This window comes from Coenobita brevimanus, chromosome 70 (assembly GCF_032717465.1).
Source record: "Coenobita brevimanus isolate Jiangsu-jjx chromosome 70, ASM3271746v2, whole genome shotgun sequence".
NCBI classification, from domain to species: domain Eukaryota; kingdom Metazoa; phylum Arthropoda; class Malacostraca; order Decapoda; family Coenobitidae; genus Coenobita; species Coenobita brevimanus.
In genome coordinates, this window is record NC_137023.1 from 43,145,956 (window position 1) to 43,159,822 (window position 13,867).

General features: G+C 40.6%; 1 protein-coding gene across 1 annotated transcript; it reads left to right on the forward strand.

Moving 5' to 3' along the window:
• The first annotated feature begins 386 nt into the window (after positions 1-386).
• On the forward strand, positions 387-13,403 carry LOC145406288 (uncharacterized). The gene is made up of 5 exons (XM_080277447.1): positions 387-455; positions 8,690-8,822; positions 10,549-10,719; positions 11,355-11,464; positions 11,804-13,403. The coding sequence occupies exons 2-5, from the start codon at positions 8,708-8,710 to the stop codon at positions 12,020-12,022; spliced, it is 615 nt and encodes a 204-aa protein (XP_080133573.1). The 5' UTR covers positions 387-455; positions 8,690-8,707; the 3' UTR covers positions 12,023-13,403.
• The last annotated feature ends 464 nt before the right edge of the window (positions 13,404-13,867 follow it).

Here is a 13,867-nt window from a genome sequence, read left to right on the forward strand (position 1 = left end):
CTTTCATTCGAAAAGCTTAGCCTGTGTTGACTAGAATTGCCTGAAGGTAGCACGTAAAAAAAAAAAAAAAAAAAAAAAAAAAAAAAAAAATCTTTGTAGAAAAGGTATTACCGGTACTACTGATGCATATCTTATTACCGACGCAGTTTGCATGAATAACATGTAGGGAAATATTAACGTGTCGTATACGTAAATCAACTACTAACAGGAGCTACAAAACTCTCAAGCCCACGAGAATACTTCTTAAAGTACTAGAGACCTGCCGTGACTGGCTGGGAGAACAAAGCAGGGCTATGATTGGCTACCAGTTAAAAGGGTGGGGTGTGCTGGGTGAGAAGAGACGAGGATTATGAGTCTCTAAATGAGCCAGTGCAGTCACGGGGCGGCAGAGTGTATTCTTCAGTGGAATCAGTGTGAGCAACATCAGGCTCACAGGGTCAGAAGAGTTAAACAAGGTAAGGAAAGATAATTCACTTAAAAACAAAAAATAACTTTTCGTCTGCTACGAATGGATAATGTCCTCTTCTTAACTGAATTTGGTCCCCTGAATTCAAATCTGATGTTAGAATTTAGCCATCACGTCATGTGTTCAAGTTAAACACATTCTTAAGTTGTATACATAATGTTACTCCGCATGCCATATTACTGTATATTGTACATTGTCACATTAGAAAGCAACCCTGAGTACTCATATTCAAGATTGAAAACCAAAGTGTATAATGTGCAACATTCCATTAAAAAATTCAGTTTTTAAAAAATATGAATTGAATATGAAAAGAATCTTATTAAGTAATAGTAACAGAACACGTGCCTGAAATATATTCAACTTAAGCGTTGGCCAATAGCCTTCGAAAGTGTTTAAGACATTTACTCTTGCGCTTGTGGGAGGTGATGGTCTCCCGTCGTAGGAACCAGCAGTAATCCACCATCATATTTGGGTTGAGCGCCCATGGAAGCGCCCTTGGTATCTATTATAATTTCCATAACCGAAATATCCTGGTGGAACCTTTCTTCATGCTCATCACTTATTTCGCCCAGATTAGGTGGAAAGAAATCAAGATAGGAATGCAAGAAGTGAATTTTAAGAGACATTCTACAACCCATTTGCTTATAGATTTTAGAATGTTGTCCACTAATTCAACATAATGTTCAGCTTTATGGTTTCCATGGAAGGTCTGCACAACCAATACAAATGCTTCCTATGCTGCAGCATCAAGATGTGGTTTGAGTTTAGTTTTATACTCATTATCACACATCAACTCCCGATTCTGAGACCCAATGAATATGCCTGCTTTGAGCTTAGCATCAGTTTTCTCTATGCCAAACTTCTCTCTAAGGTACTGGAAACCATTACCATCCTGATCCTTTAAAAGTTCTTCAGAAGTCCCAGTTTGATGTGAAGTGGAGGAAGGAAGATTTTCTGGGGGGTCTACCAATGGTTTATGCTGCACAATGTACCTGCCAATTGTGTGGCCATGTCTTTTAGGCCAGCCTTTCACAACATAATGATTTTTGTCATCACGGCTGTTCCATAGGTATAAAAAACACGTGTTTTGTGTAGCCCAGCTGCAGACTGGTGAGTGGGGAAACCACATTGGGATCCCCACAAATACTCCACTTGTGAGCTGAGTAATTAACCAATTTCAGAAGGATTTCTATAGACTCATAAGTCTCCTTCATATCAACAGCATGAGCAACAGCAACAGAAGGCTTTATAATACCACTGTGTACCATTTCTTAGACCTAAGAAATTAGGAAATGGCAAGATACTAAAGCAACTAATGACGCTCCTGAAAAGATGACATAATTTTCATCACCATTATCATTTAAAAATGAAAATGAGCTCTGATGTCAGTTTTCGAGAGGTAAGGGATGGTGCGAAGGTAATCAGCGACGTATGGCAGAAGTGCATTTTTTTTTTCTATGGAACGCGCAGACACACCAAAAATGGTAGAACAGAACAAGGAAAACCATGAAAATATAACTCAAGAGAGGTAAGGGGCGTGTAGTGTAAATGTATCAATTTTGGAATTTCTTAATCCCTTCAGTCCAGTGACGTAATTTTCAATTTATTCTTGCTATCTTCAAACGACTTTTTTTTTTTTTTTTTTTTTTTACGAGAGAATATTCGAATTTCAGAAGTTTGATATAGCCTTGATTTACCTCTTCACTGACAGAGGTTTCCCCATTACCTTTTCACTACAAGATCTCTCTCTCTCTCAACAAAATCCTCTGCAGATGTCAAGAATATAGGAACACAACACGTCACTGGACTGAAGGGGTTAAAGCTGATGCGCCTAGTCCTGCACAGTATTTTGCTTAGAATCAGGGTCGCTATAAAACAGCAAACTTTCACAGATTGAACCCCTTCAGGGCGAGGATTTAATTAATTTTGTGGTTTGTTCTTGCTGCTACTAGACGACTGTATCCAGCTTAAGAGGGCACCCTAGTAGCAAAGGAGTTATTGAAAGATATATCTGACCCCTCCAAACAATCTCTCTCCTGAGATGAATAAAAGCATCTGCAGAAAACATGAATTAAAAAAAAAAAAATCCTCCTAGAAAAGGGGTTCAAGATTGGGCTACATATATTGTGAGTTAATTGGACCTATGGAAAAAATTAAGCCTTTCACTATAATAATTTCATTTTGCTTTATTCTTCCTATCTTCAAACGTTTTTATTTGGCTTCGGAGAAACTCATGGTTTAAATTTAGCAGTCGTTTACTCCTTCATTACTACGGGAGTCTGCTAATATGAATAAAATAATCTGACGTTAGCTAGAACAAAATGATATACGTTCTCTGACTGAAAGGAATAGGAGGGAGACACCAACTTAAAAAGGAAGAATCAAAATACGTAATTTATATCATTTTTACTACCACGCGCCCCTCTTAGTTTCTTTGAGGTACAACGAAGGTAATGTCTTACTCCTCAGTCTTACATAAACATCCTCCTAGGAGAATAAAGTAGTCGGCAAATAGCAAGAGAAATTCCATCATAATGAAGGGGTTACGAGGGTATGTGCCAGTTGGAAGACAAACGCCCGTAGTCTTGAAACTGAGGGCAGGGGTTACCCTTCCCGCACCCCGCTCGAGGTGGAAACTCACACCTTCACCAAAGTGGTAATCTTGAAAGCGGGAGAGCGCACCCCTTCGTGTGGGTAGGCGAGGCAAAGACTTGGTAACACTGATTAATTTTAAAATTCAAAATCTTAATATACAAACAATATATATGACAATTTCTAAGATACGCACACAATATAATCTATTAATGTTAGCATTTCTTACCGCTTCAATTATTAAAGACTGGCATTTGTTCTTGAATACTCTGTATAAGAGTATGCATACAGGATTTGGAGAACCTGTACCGTAGGAAAAATTCGGTGTCAGACACAACTTCAGAGGGGTTCATGCGGTCAGTTATAACCCTACGAATACGCCTTGGCTGGTCAGACCGATTTTGCCTATATTTCTGCCTCAAATGTTTGTTTCTGCCATTCTTCCCACCCAGAACCCCGAAATCCCACCCCCTAAGACACGGGGTGGGGGGGTTAATTTGAAAACCAATCACGAACACCGAAAATAAAAGCCAAATTCGTTCAAATCACACCAAAATACACCAGAAAAATATATTGCCAAGGCAAAACAAAATAGTGCGGACTTGTAAAGGCTCACCGAACGCAAATATGAAAATTCGTAATTCAAACTGGCTGCGCACCAGTCTGTTTTGGTAGTACTCGGCCATTCCTTACCGTAAGAAGTATTTCACGTATTAATCAAACTAATTATAAAAGTATCATGCACCATACCTGATAAACAGCTTAGTAGAAATACTGAGAAATGAAATGGAAGTGGATACAGTATCTCATCTTTGTTTTCGTCTCGTCGTAAATTAACCATCCCCGGAGAAGTGAAGTCTTTTAAAACGATAAAAATATTAAACGCTTATTTTTTTCTTTACCCCGATGTTTTTATCATTAAATCAAAATTCCTAACACAAACACCATAGGGTCCTTCAAATTCTACATAGTTTTCTTTGCACAAGGCTGCTATAATATGACGAAGGTGCAAGCGAAGGGGTGCTATGAGACTCTCCGCGGATTCCAGTACTACGCTGTGGTAATCCTCTCCCGTTCACCGGGGAACGCTCTCCCCTTCGTGCTTTAAGACTACCAAAAGATGCGGATAGGGCAAGGTGAACGCCTTCCCACAATTTCAGACTACGGCTGAAAGGCTCGTGTTCTCGTCGATTAAAGAAGCTCCCAAGCACCTTTTCCTTAGCGGTTTATTTGGCATATTACACATTATTGGTTTCCTTTATGCTACCTGTGTCCTGCTATTGACAAAGACTGTACACACAGCATATCAAAGAATACTGACGTGGCCTATGCAGAAATTAAAAGGTAAGGATGAAGTGCTTGGGAACGAGGTATGGCAAGGTCGGGGAGTACATATGGGGCAATAATATAGTTTCACATTTTAGTCGAATAATTATGGACTTCTTACAAAATGCTCTGAAAAGATTGTTGGGTACCGATGATTGCATCACTGGGTTTCGAATGTTATTACTCAGTGTCTCGTGATTTATGGTAATGATGTATATCAACGGTTAGGAGTAGACTGTAGCACCAGTCGAACAGGGCAGTACTCCCGAGGTTGATGGCAAGCTGGTGACAGGGAGAGCTGGAGCTCCCGTTTCACCAGCCCTCAGGACTTGATCCTGACCATCTCCCTTTTCTGAACATTTTCAGTGCATTCACTTACACAGAGAGTAGGCCAGCATGCTCTCATGATACCTCTACCTTCAACTGTCTACACCACACTACATGCGCATAACATATCACACCTTCTATTGACATCTTTAGTAATGGCCGCTGCAATCTCACAATCAAATGAGGTGGTATCTCGGATTGCCACCACCGGCAGGGTAGGGCTGGAGGCACAGGGTCCTCCCGGTCGCTATCAAGCGACTGTGCCAGCAGCGACTGTTGCTATTTCCGGGAATGCTCGTCGGCGAAGAGGTGACGGTGCGGCCTTATTCTTTACCAACATCCGCGGCCTTACCACAAATTTAAACTCAGTTCATTTTTTCCTTCAGTCCATATCCCCTTTGGCCCTTTTCCTCACAGAACCACAAATCTCACCCTCTACCGATATATCTCCATTTTGTTTTCCCGGTTACCATCTCCTTACAAACTTTCGAAAAAAGGGCGGCACCTGTTGTTATATCAAATCCCAATATGCAGTTGACACTATTTTAAACTTCACTTCATCCAGTTTTGATTACTCATTATATAAATTAAATTGCCAAAACATTACCAAATATATCTGTGTAGTTTATCGTTCCCCCAGTGCTTCTTCGGAACCCAGTGTATTTGATTCCATATCCGCTCAGTTGAGTAACCTTGACCTTGCCCTTGGCAATGAAATTACCATTTTGGGCGATTTTAACATACACAATGTTGAATGGTTATTGCATTCTGCCCGGACTGACGACGCTGGTCTAGAATGCGAGCTGTTTGCGGAATCGTTTAATCTCACCCAGTTGGTAAAGCAACCAACCAGAATACCTGATAATCCTGACCATAATGCCCATCTCTTGGATTTATTCCTGACAAATAATCCAGATCAATACAGGATAGAGGTACTGTCACCACTTGGATCCTCTGACCACAATCTCATCAAAGCCTCATTAGTTAACCCTCCTACACCTCCCCATTCCGAACCTGTCAGGGTGACCCGATGGCACTTTGACAGGGCAGACTGGGATGGATTTAGAAATTATCTTGCTGATGTTCCATGGCAGTCTTTCTTCTCTAGTGATCCCAATTCTACCCAGTCCCACATTTGTGACTTAATACTAGCTGGTATGGATTTATTCATACCAAGTCAACAATTCACTAAAAGATCAAACTCTCCAAAATGGTTTGATGGCTATTGTGCCAGAGCAACAGCCCAAAAGTCATTAGCATATAACTCTTACTTAAAATAAAAAACACCTGAATCACTCTCCCAATTTAAAATTGCTAGAAATCATGCAAAAGCTGTAATAAATCTATCTAAATCAAACTTTCTTCAAAAGCAAGCATCAAAACTACTTAACAACCCTAATGACAATAGAATATTCTGGTCAACTCTTAATTCTTTCAATAATAACTTTAACAAGTCATCTTCCATTCCCCCACTAAAATCTTCAGACGGCAATATTACAAATGACCCACGTGGGAAAGCAGATATCTTTGCTAGTACCTTTGCAAGAAACTCTACCATAGATGATACCAGCCAGAATGTCTCAGTACTGGAACTTGATTCTCCCGAAATTGCCCCACTTAAAATACAGACAAGATTTGTAAAATCCATCCTAGACAATTTACCTACCAACAAAGCTCCAGGTCCAGATGGAATTCCGCCAATTGTTTTGAAAAAGTGTTCACCTGAACTTGCCTCTGTCCTAGCTAAATTATTCAGACTATGCATACGTACTTCTTTATTCCCAAATTCATGGAAAGAAGCCAATATCCACCCAGTTCCGAAGAAAGGAAGTTCGTCTGACCCCTCCAATTACAGACCAATAGCTATCACATCTTCTCTTGGTAAGGTGTTTGAAACTTTAATTAATAAGCATATTGTTAAACATCTTGAATCCAACAACTTAATTAATGATAGACAATACGGTTTTCGCCACGAAAGATCCACCATTGACATACTCAATCTCTTAACTCATACCATCCATCAATCAATTGATCTTTTTGGAGAAACTCACGCAGTAGCTCTTGATATCTCTAAAGCTTTCGACAGAGTATGGCACCGTTCCCTGCTGTCCAAACTCCCTTGCTATGGACTAACGTCTTTTGTTCCTTTGATTTCTTCTTATCTTTGTGAGAGGAAAATAAGAGTAAAAGTAGATGATGTATATTCCAATTTCCACTCAATTAACGCCGGCGTGCCGCAGGGATCAGTACTGGCGCCAACCCTATTTCTGGTTCATATTAATGATCTCTTATCTGTCACTCACAATCCCATTCACTCATATGCAGATGACTCAACACTTCATAGTTCATTCACACTCAGACATCCATTTACAAAGTCTAATATCTCTACCTCTCAACTCAATACAGCCATCTCCATAAATCAAGATCTATCTACAATCAGTGAATGGGGACAAAACAACCTTGTCTCTTTTAATGCTAGCAAAACTAAATATATACAGTTTACTAATAGACAGATATTGCCAGATTCGTACATTACCTTCAGTGCTACTAATATTCCCATCTCCAAAAGTATTGAAATTCTTGGTGTCTCACTTAACAGTGCCCTCAGCTGGACCTCTCATGTCAGATCACTTGCCAAAACCGCCTCAAAGAAACTTGGATTATTGTACAGAGTCCGTAACTTCTTCGCCGATGAGCAGTTAGCTATAATTTATAAGAGTCATGTGCGCTCTCAGCTTGAATATTGCTCACCCTTGTGGAATGGTTGTGGAGAGGTTGCATTAAGACAACTAGACAAAATTCAGAATAAAGCTGTTAGAATCATTAACAACCCTGCCATTACATATAAACTACCTCCCCTGCAAGTAAGAAGGAATGTTGCCTCCCTTGCATTATTTTACAGATATTTTTTTGGCAAATGCTCAGACGAAGTTGTGTCCATGGTGCCACCTCTCCATGCCTTCCCTCGTGCTACACGGACATCTGGTAGCGCTCATGACTGGAATGTCACTCAACCATATTGCAGAACTTCTGCCTATCAGAATTCTTTCATTCCCCGAACTGCATCTCTCTGGAACTCGCTTCCCCAGAGTTGTTTTCCTCCAAATTTCAACCTACAACTGTTCAAGTCTAACTGTTACAGATATTTTATGAACAGAGGACACCAGTAATCTGGTGTATGGATTTTTTTTTTCTCCATTTGTTTTTCCTTCCTCCGTTCTGTTATTTATAAAAAAAAAAAAAAAAAAAAAACTGCAGTCAGGGATAAGAGATTACATACTATTTTAATTCGTTTACTTTACACTTATGGGCTATGTCCCTCACTTTCCTCCCTGACGCATCATATCAGGGAAAGTCATCCATGGGAAAAGAATATTACAGGTCTCTTTCAGTTCAGGAATTACCCAACATCGGAAAGTCGGAAGTGAAGGGCGAAGTATTAGGCTAACCTTTTTGTCCCCAACTGCACGTGCTTATGAAATCATATATAATTTTCGATGGAAAAGCTCACAGGATGGAACTGAAATGTTGAAAATGTGAATGATAATGAACGGACACATGGTTCACTTATACTGAAGTTTCTGGTGACGGTTGACAGTTCCTCCTACTTAACATCACTACGACGCAGCATCAGTTTAGTTTATTCTTCCTTTTATTCAACTCAGGATAGGAACATTTTACTAAAGTGGCGATCAAAACTACATACAGCCCTTCCAGTTCAGTGTCTCTCCTGAGCTAAAGAAAATCATTTGGAGAGGGGCAAGAATAACACAAAATCTCGTTTCGCTACAATATATTGGATTTCATCACTGGCATTTAAGTATGACAGCAGTGCATTCTGTATTTACATTATTTGCACTTTCTTGTCTGTCATCAAAGGCCTCTCAAAAGATGAATGACTAGGAATGACGTCCCAAGTTATGTGACGCAGTTCTAATACACTTCTTTTCTCCTGCATTAAATCTGGTCCCCTTGCAGAGAGCACAGCGTGAAGGAATGATGAGAGCATACGAGCGGTGTGTGGTGATGGTGGTGGTAGTAGTGGTGGTGGCGATATCTCTACTTCATGCCGCCCCAGTTCTCGCGCCCGCCCTGCTCACCAAGGAGGACGGTAAGTGGCAAAGGGGAGTGTTACAGTGTGTGGTGTGGTAATGTGAGGTGTGGCACTGTGCGGTGAGGCAGTGTGTGGTGAGACAGTAGAGAACGTTACGGTGTGCTGAGTGGCAATGCAAGATGAGGCATTGTGGTTGACGCAGTGTGTGGTGAGGTAATTGGTGTACCAGTGTGTGTTGTGGTCCTGCATGGTGTGTGTGTGTGTGTGTGTGTGTGTGTGTGTGTGTGTGTGTGTGTGTGTGTGTGTGTGTGTGTGTGTGTGTGTGTGTGTGTGTGTGTGTGTGTGTGTGTGTGTGTGTGTGTGTGTGTGTGTGTGTGTGTGTGTGTGTGTGTGTGTACCTAATTATGTTTTAAAGGATTTGAGATTTAATCGTGTGGTGTCGCGTCTGTCTTAAATTTAACGTACTTTAAATGATTTGACACTTGTGCACACACTAAGTCATCTGGCAACTTATTCCCTTCTGAATAATTCTTTCTGGAAATCCAAATTTCTCACATCTTTCTCGGTTATTTTCTTCAGGAGTTTATGTCTGGGTCTTCTTGTCCTCTACACTGCAGTCAAAATCAAAACTCTTATTGATAATTTTTTTTTTCCCCATGGAAACACCTGAAAAAAAGTTATCATATCTCCCCTATCTCTTCCCTGTTCAAGTGACAGAAGATCCATGTGATGCAGCCTTTCCTCATAATGCAAATTCCTTAGGCCTGGCACCCATCTACTATGCACTCTTAGATTTTCTTAAGATAACTAATGCGCATTTTCATGTGTGGATTCCATATAACTGCGGCGTACTATAGACTTGGCTTCAAGATATGGGTTATGTATACCTTGATCATGTCTTCATATAGGCACTTGAATGCCACCTTGATGTTAACCCACCACGAACATGCTCTTTTAACTAAATAGTTACTGTATATGATCACCCGGATCTAACTTACAACTGACTAAAACAACAAGGTGTTTTCTTTCTCTGACTTCTGTAGACTTGTGCCATCCACTGTATACTTTCAATGGGGGTCTTCTCTGGCTGTCTCCCATCTCCATCGAGTGGCATTTGTCAGTACCGAAATCCATTTTCCATACCTGGTTCCATTCGTACAACTTGTTTATGTCTTCCTGAAGAGACTTGCGGGAATCATTATTACTAATTTTCTTCACGAGCTAATCTTTCCATAGCCGCTTAACCTGAATTAAAATTACCTTGCCCAGCTGTAGCTGTGAAAGCGTTAGCATACACTCTGAACGAAGACTATAGCAAAATACACGGTGGTCAATATATAATGCTCCTCTTCCACTCCGGGCGATTTCTCGTGTAGGGACGGCTCAGTCAGCGTTTTATCACTGTCTAGCCTGTATCACTTATTCACTCCCTACTCCCACCGCCACTCCCACATCAACAGATTGACCAGACCCCACAGGACACAAGATAGGGTCAGACGAGTTCCTATAGGTTTTACACTAATTTGGGCGAAATTTTCTTCTTTTTGTAGCATATTTCACATAGTTCATTGGCAGAAAAGGACACTACTGACTCTGCATTCCTTCCACAGCATTTCTTCATGGCTAGTAGCATCATATCCTAGTACTAACCTAGCATTACAGCTAAGCACTCACGATGGAGAGATGGCAATTTTAGGTCAAGTTAGAGTAAAAGCATCATAGTTACGCGCTATTTACGGACCACCCAGTATATGGTGGAATAAAAAACTCCTCCTCTTCTCAGCTTCCTTATGCGGCAAGCTGGACACCCCGGCGGACTGTGTGGCCAAGGTGGGACAGTGCGCCCCCCTCAGCGCACTGCTGACGCCTCTGCAGGGCTCTCCACAGAATGTCATGGCCTGCATCAACACCACCGGGGTTACAACGCTCAAGGCAGACTTCCTCGCTGGGATTGGTAGGACACTTTTAGCCTGTCTTAATTATCCTACTTCTCCCAATCTGACTGTGTGTGTGTGTGTGTGTGTGTGTGTGTGTGTGTGTGTGTGTGTGTGTGTGTGTGTGTGTGTGTGTGTGTGTGTGTGTGTGTGTGTGTGTGTGTGTGTGTGTGTGTGTGTTAATTTATGTATTTTCTCTCAGTGAGAGACAAAAAAGATCAGAATTCAATATCCGTTCATTTCCAGATGCCTGGACACATTTTATTTAAAAGAATGGTTGTCATATGCAGGGATAAATACAGCCAGGGGAAGACGGTTCCAGGGTTGACCTGTTGCATACATGGAGAGAGTATCTGTTGACTCCTGCATTAGAGCTGAACAGATATGGGGTGAAAGAGTACTGATATCACGATTAAGACATTACTACCTCTGTTGATGTCGATATGACACATAGTATCTCACTTCTCCTATCTATTGTATCATATGTATGTATGCATGAATATATGTATGTATGTATGTATGTATGTATTTATGTATGTATGTTTGAATGTATGGATGTATAAGACGTTGACGATGAGGATAAGGATGTTGTTTTCCTGATGATGACGATGATATTTTTGTCCTCCTCACCCCCCCTCCCTCCGACCCCGCTCAGGTTCAGCCATGATGCTGGGAACGACCAAGAAGAGCTTAAGTGAGAAGCCAACAGTCGATCCTTTCGCTAACCTCGCCTTCAAGCAGTGTATCCTCAATGCTACAGGCATGGTTAGTCATACCTGGTTTACACTATACTTAAAATTCATTTAGAATATCGATCAACATATCTATACCTCTCTCCCTCTCTATCTGTCTTATCCATTTATGCCTGAACACCTACACGTATTAAGTTATTTGCTTTGTACACTCACACACGCGCGCATGCGTGCGCACAAATATTATATCTATCTATCTATCTATATCTATATCTATCTATCTATCTATCTATCTATCTATCTATATATATATATATATATATATATATATATATATATATATATATATATATTTTCAATATTGTTGTGTAATGTACCTCTCATAAAATATAATACAATACTGTGTATTCAGCTGCGTGCAGACTCCCAGCTGGACCGTGCAGCTGTGGCGCGTCGTGTGTCACTGCTGTCTCCCCCTGATCTGGGTGCTGCCGTATCTGCCGCTGCCCTCTACACCTGCCCCCCACCTCCCGTCCTCACCCTCACCACCACGCCCTTCATCAAGTGTCTGAAGAAGGCATGTGTGGCGGCCGCGGCTCCTGCTCCCACACCATCGCTTGCCCTGGACTAGACACCCCTGCACAAGGCCGTATTCTCGTTGCCATGGAAGACTTCGTAGCACCTCGTCCTTTGCGATTCATTTAGCATATCACACTCTAACAGACTTGGTAACACGTTTTCAATACCACTTCACTGTGCAAAAAATAACATAAAACTTCGTAGTTCCTCTTTCTATTTCTCGTCTACCATAGACTAGGTCGTATAATCCAAGGCATAAGAAATAACAACGTAGCATATATTCCTTAACGTACCCTATGCAACGTAAAATCCTTCCGTCTGAGGTCGTCTTTTTTCATTTTTTGTTACCATCAAGCTATTTCATTTATACTGGGCGTCCCCTCCCCCCCCCTCCTTTGTAATGAAGGGATTAATGAAGCCTACATTTATGGCATCTTCAGTTCAGAGTCTGTCCAAAGCAGAATAAAATCGTATGCACATATCAACAAAGAAAAGAGACAAGTCACTGTGGTGAAGAAGTTAATATTTTCTCGTATGTTTATAAGCTACTGAATCCCGACAGGAGGCTACTGAGGCATAAAAGTATTATAGATGGCTGAGGATGATGTGCTTCGAAATCTCTCAACCTTTCAGTTAACAAGAATACGTCTCTCTGTAGTAAAGACAGATTATGGTTCGTCCACCTTAACCTGACCGAGGATTTCTTCTTTTGGTTAATATTATTATTTCCCATAGTTCAAAGGGAGATTAGGACACGACTACGACACTTAGCCCTCTCTATATCACTTTTGCATGAGTGGGATCATATTCTAGTTTTAATCTCTTAATATTCTTCGGCATTCAAGAAGGAGAGATGGACATTTTTGGGCAAGCTGAAGTAAACAGAGTATATTCAAGTGCAATCCTGTGGACCACTGTTACTGACCAAGCTACTCAGGTACCACACGTCACTGGAATGAATTATAACTGCTCTATTTTCTGTGATGCTTTAAGTGAAATTATTGTATATCGCACGCTGTTTCGATTATTTATATTGTCTCTCTCTACCAACGCGCATAGAATTGTAAAGATACAAAGATTTCCAGTTAAACTGTTTTCTTATCACTTATGATCCAGACATTAGATTCACAAAAGGGATATAAAGATATGGATTTATCCGGACCCTTTACCATTTCATATCCAGAAGATTTGTAAAAGAAAAGGAAATGTGTGAATATATACTGTGTTCCAACCACTCCAGATCGTATATCACTTACTGTACACGGATTTGTAAAATATATAGCAAGATGTGACTCTGACAGTGTTTTAACATTTTATATCCACGACGCACTATAAGTAAACACAGGGAATTAATACACATATCAGAACTGTTACTACCAATTTAGATCCAGATATTACCTTGACTTGCAATAAGCAGAAAGAAATGAATTAACGACGAGTTTTAGTTATCTATCTATCTATATACATAAATCTATCTAACTATCTATCTATATAATATACGAGTATATAGGTAGATAGAGAGATGTGTCTATGGATGTACACAGATTTCCCCCCCCCCAAAAAAAAAAAGAACTATGCATTCTATGTAGAATTGTATTGATAAATACGAGGACAACAGTCAGTCACTGGAATGCCTTGAGAATACTGGTAAGCTGAGTAAACAAGGTGTAAAACCGAGATAAATAAGCTGCAATGAATAACTCAAGGCCAGTAGGTTTAGTCTGACCACAATTTCGGGTACGTCTCCTAGGCATATTAACCACTTCAGCTGCAGGACTTTTTATTATATCATTCTTGCTACCTAAGTAGGAGTTTATCATCTGTGAGGAAACCTCTCGTAGTGAAGGAGAGAGAGAGAGAGAGAGAGAGAGAGAGAGAGAATGTGTGATTGTCAAGG

Coding starts and splice junctions, on each gene's coding strand:
- LOC145406288 (XM_080277447.1), top strand. CDS start 8,708: ATGATGAGAGCATACGAGCGGTGTGTGGTGATGGTGGTGGTAGTAGTG. Junction 10,720..11,354: donor AGACTTCCTCGCTGGGATTG/GTAGGACACTTT, acceptor GACCCCGCTCAG/GTTCAGCCATGATGCTGGGA. Junction 11,465..11,803: donor TCCTCAATGCTACAGGCATG/GTTAGTCATACC, acceptor CTGTGTATTCAG/CTGCGTGCAGACTCCCAGCT.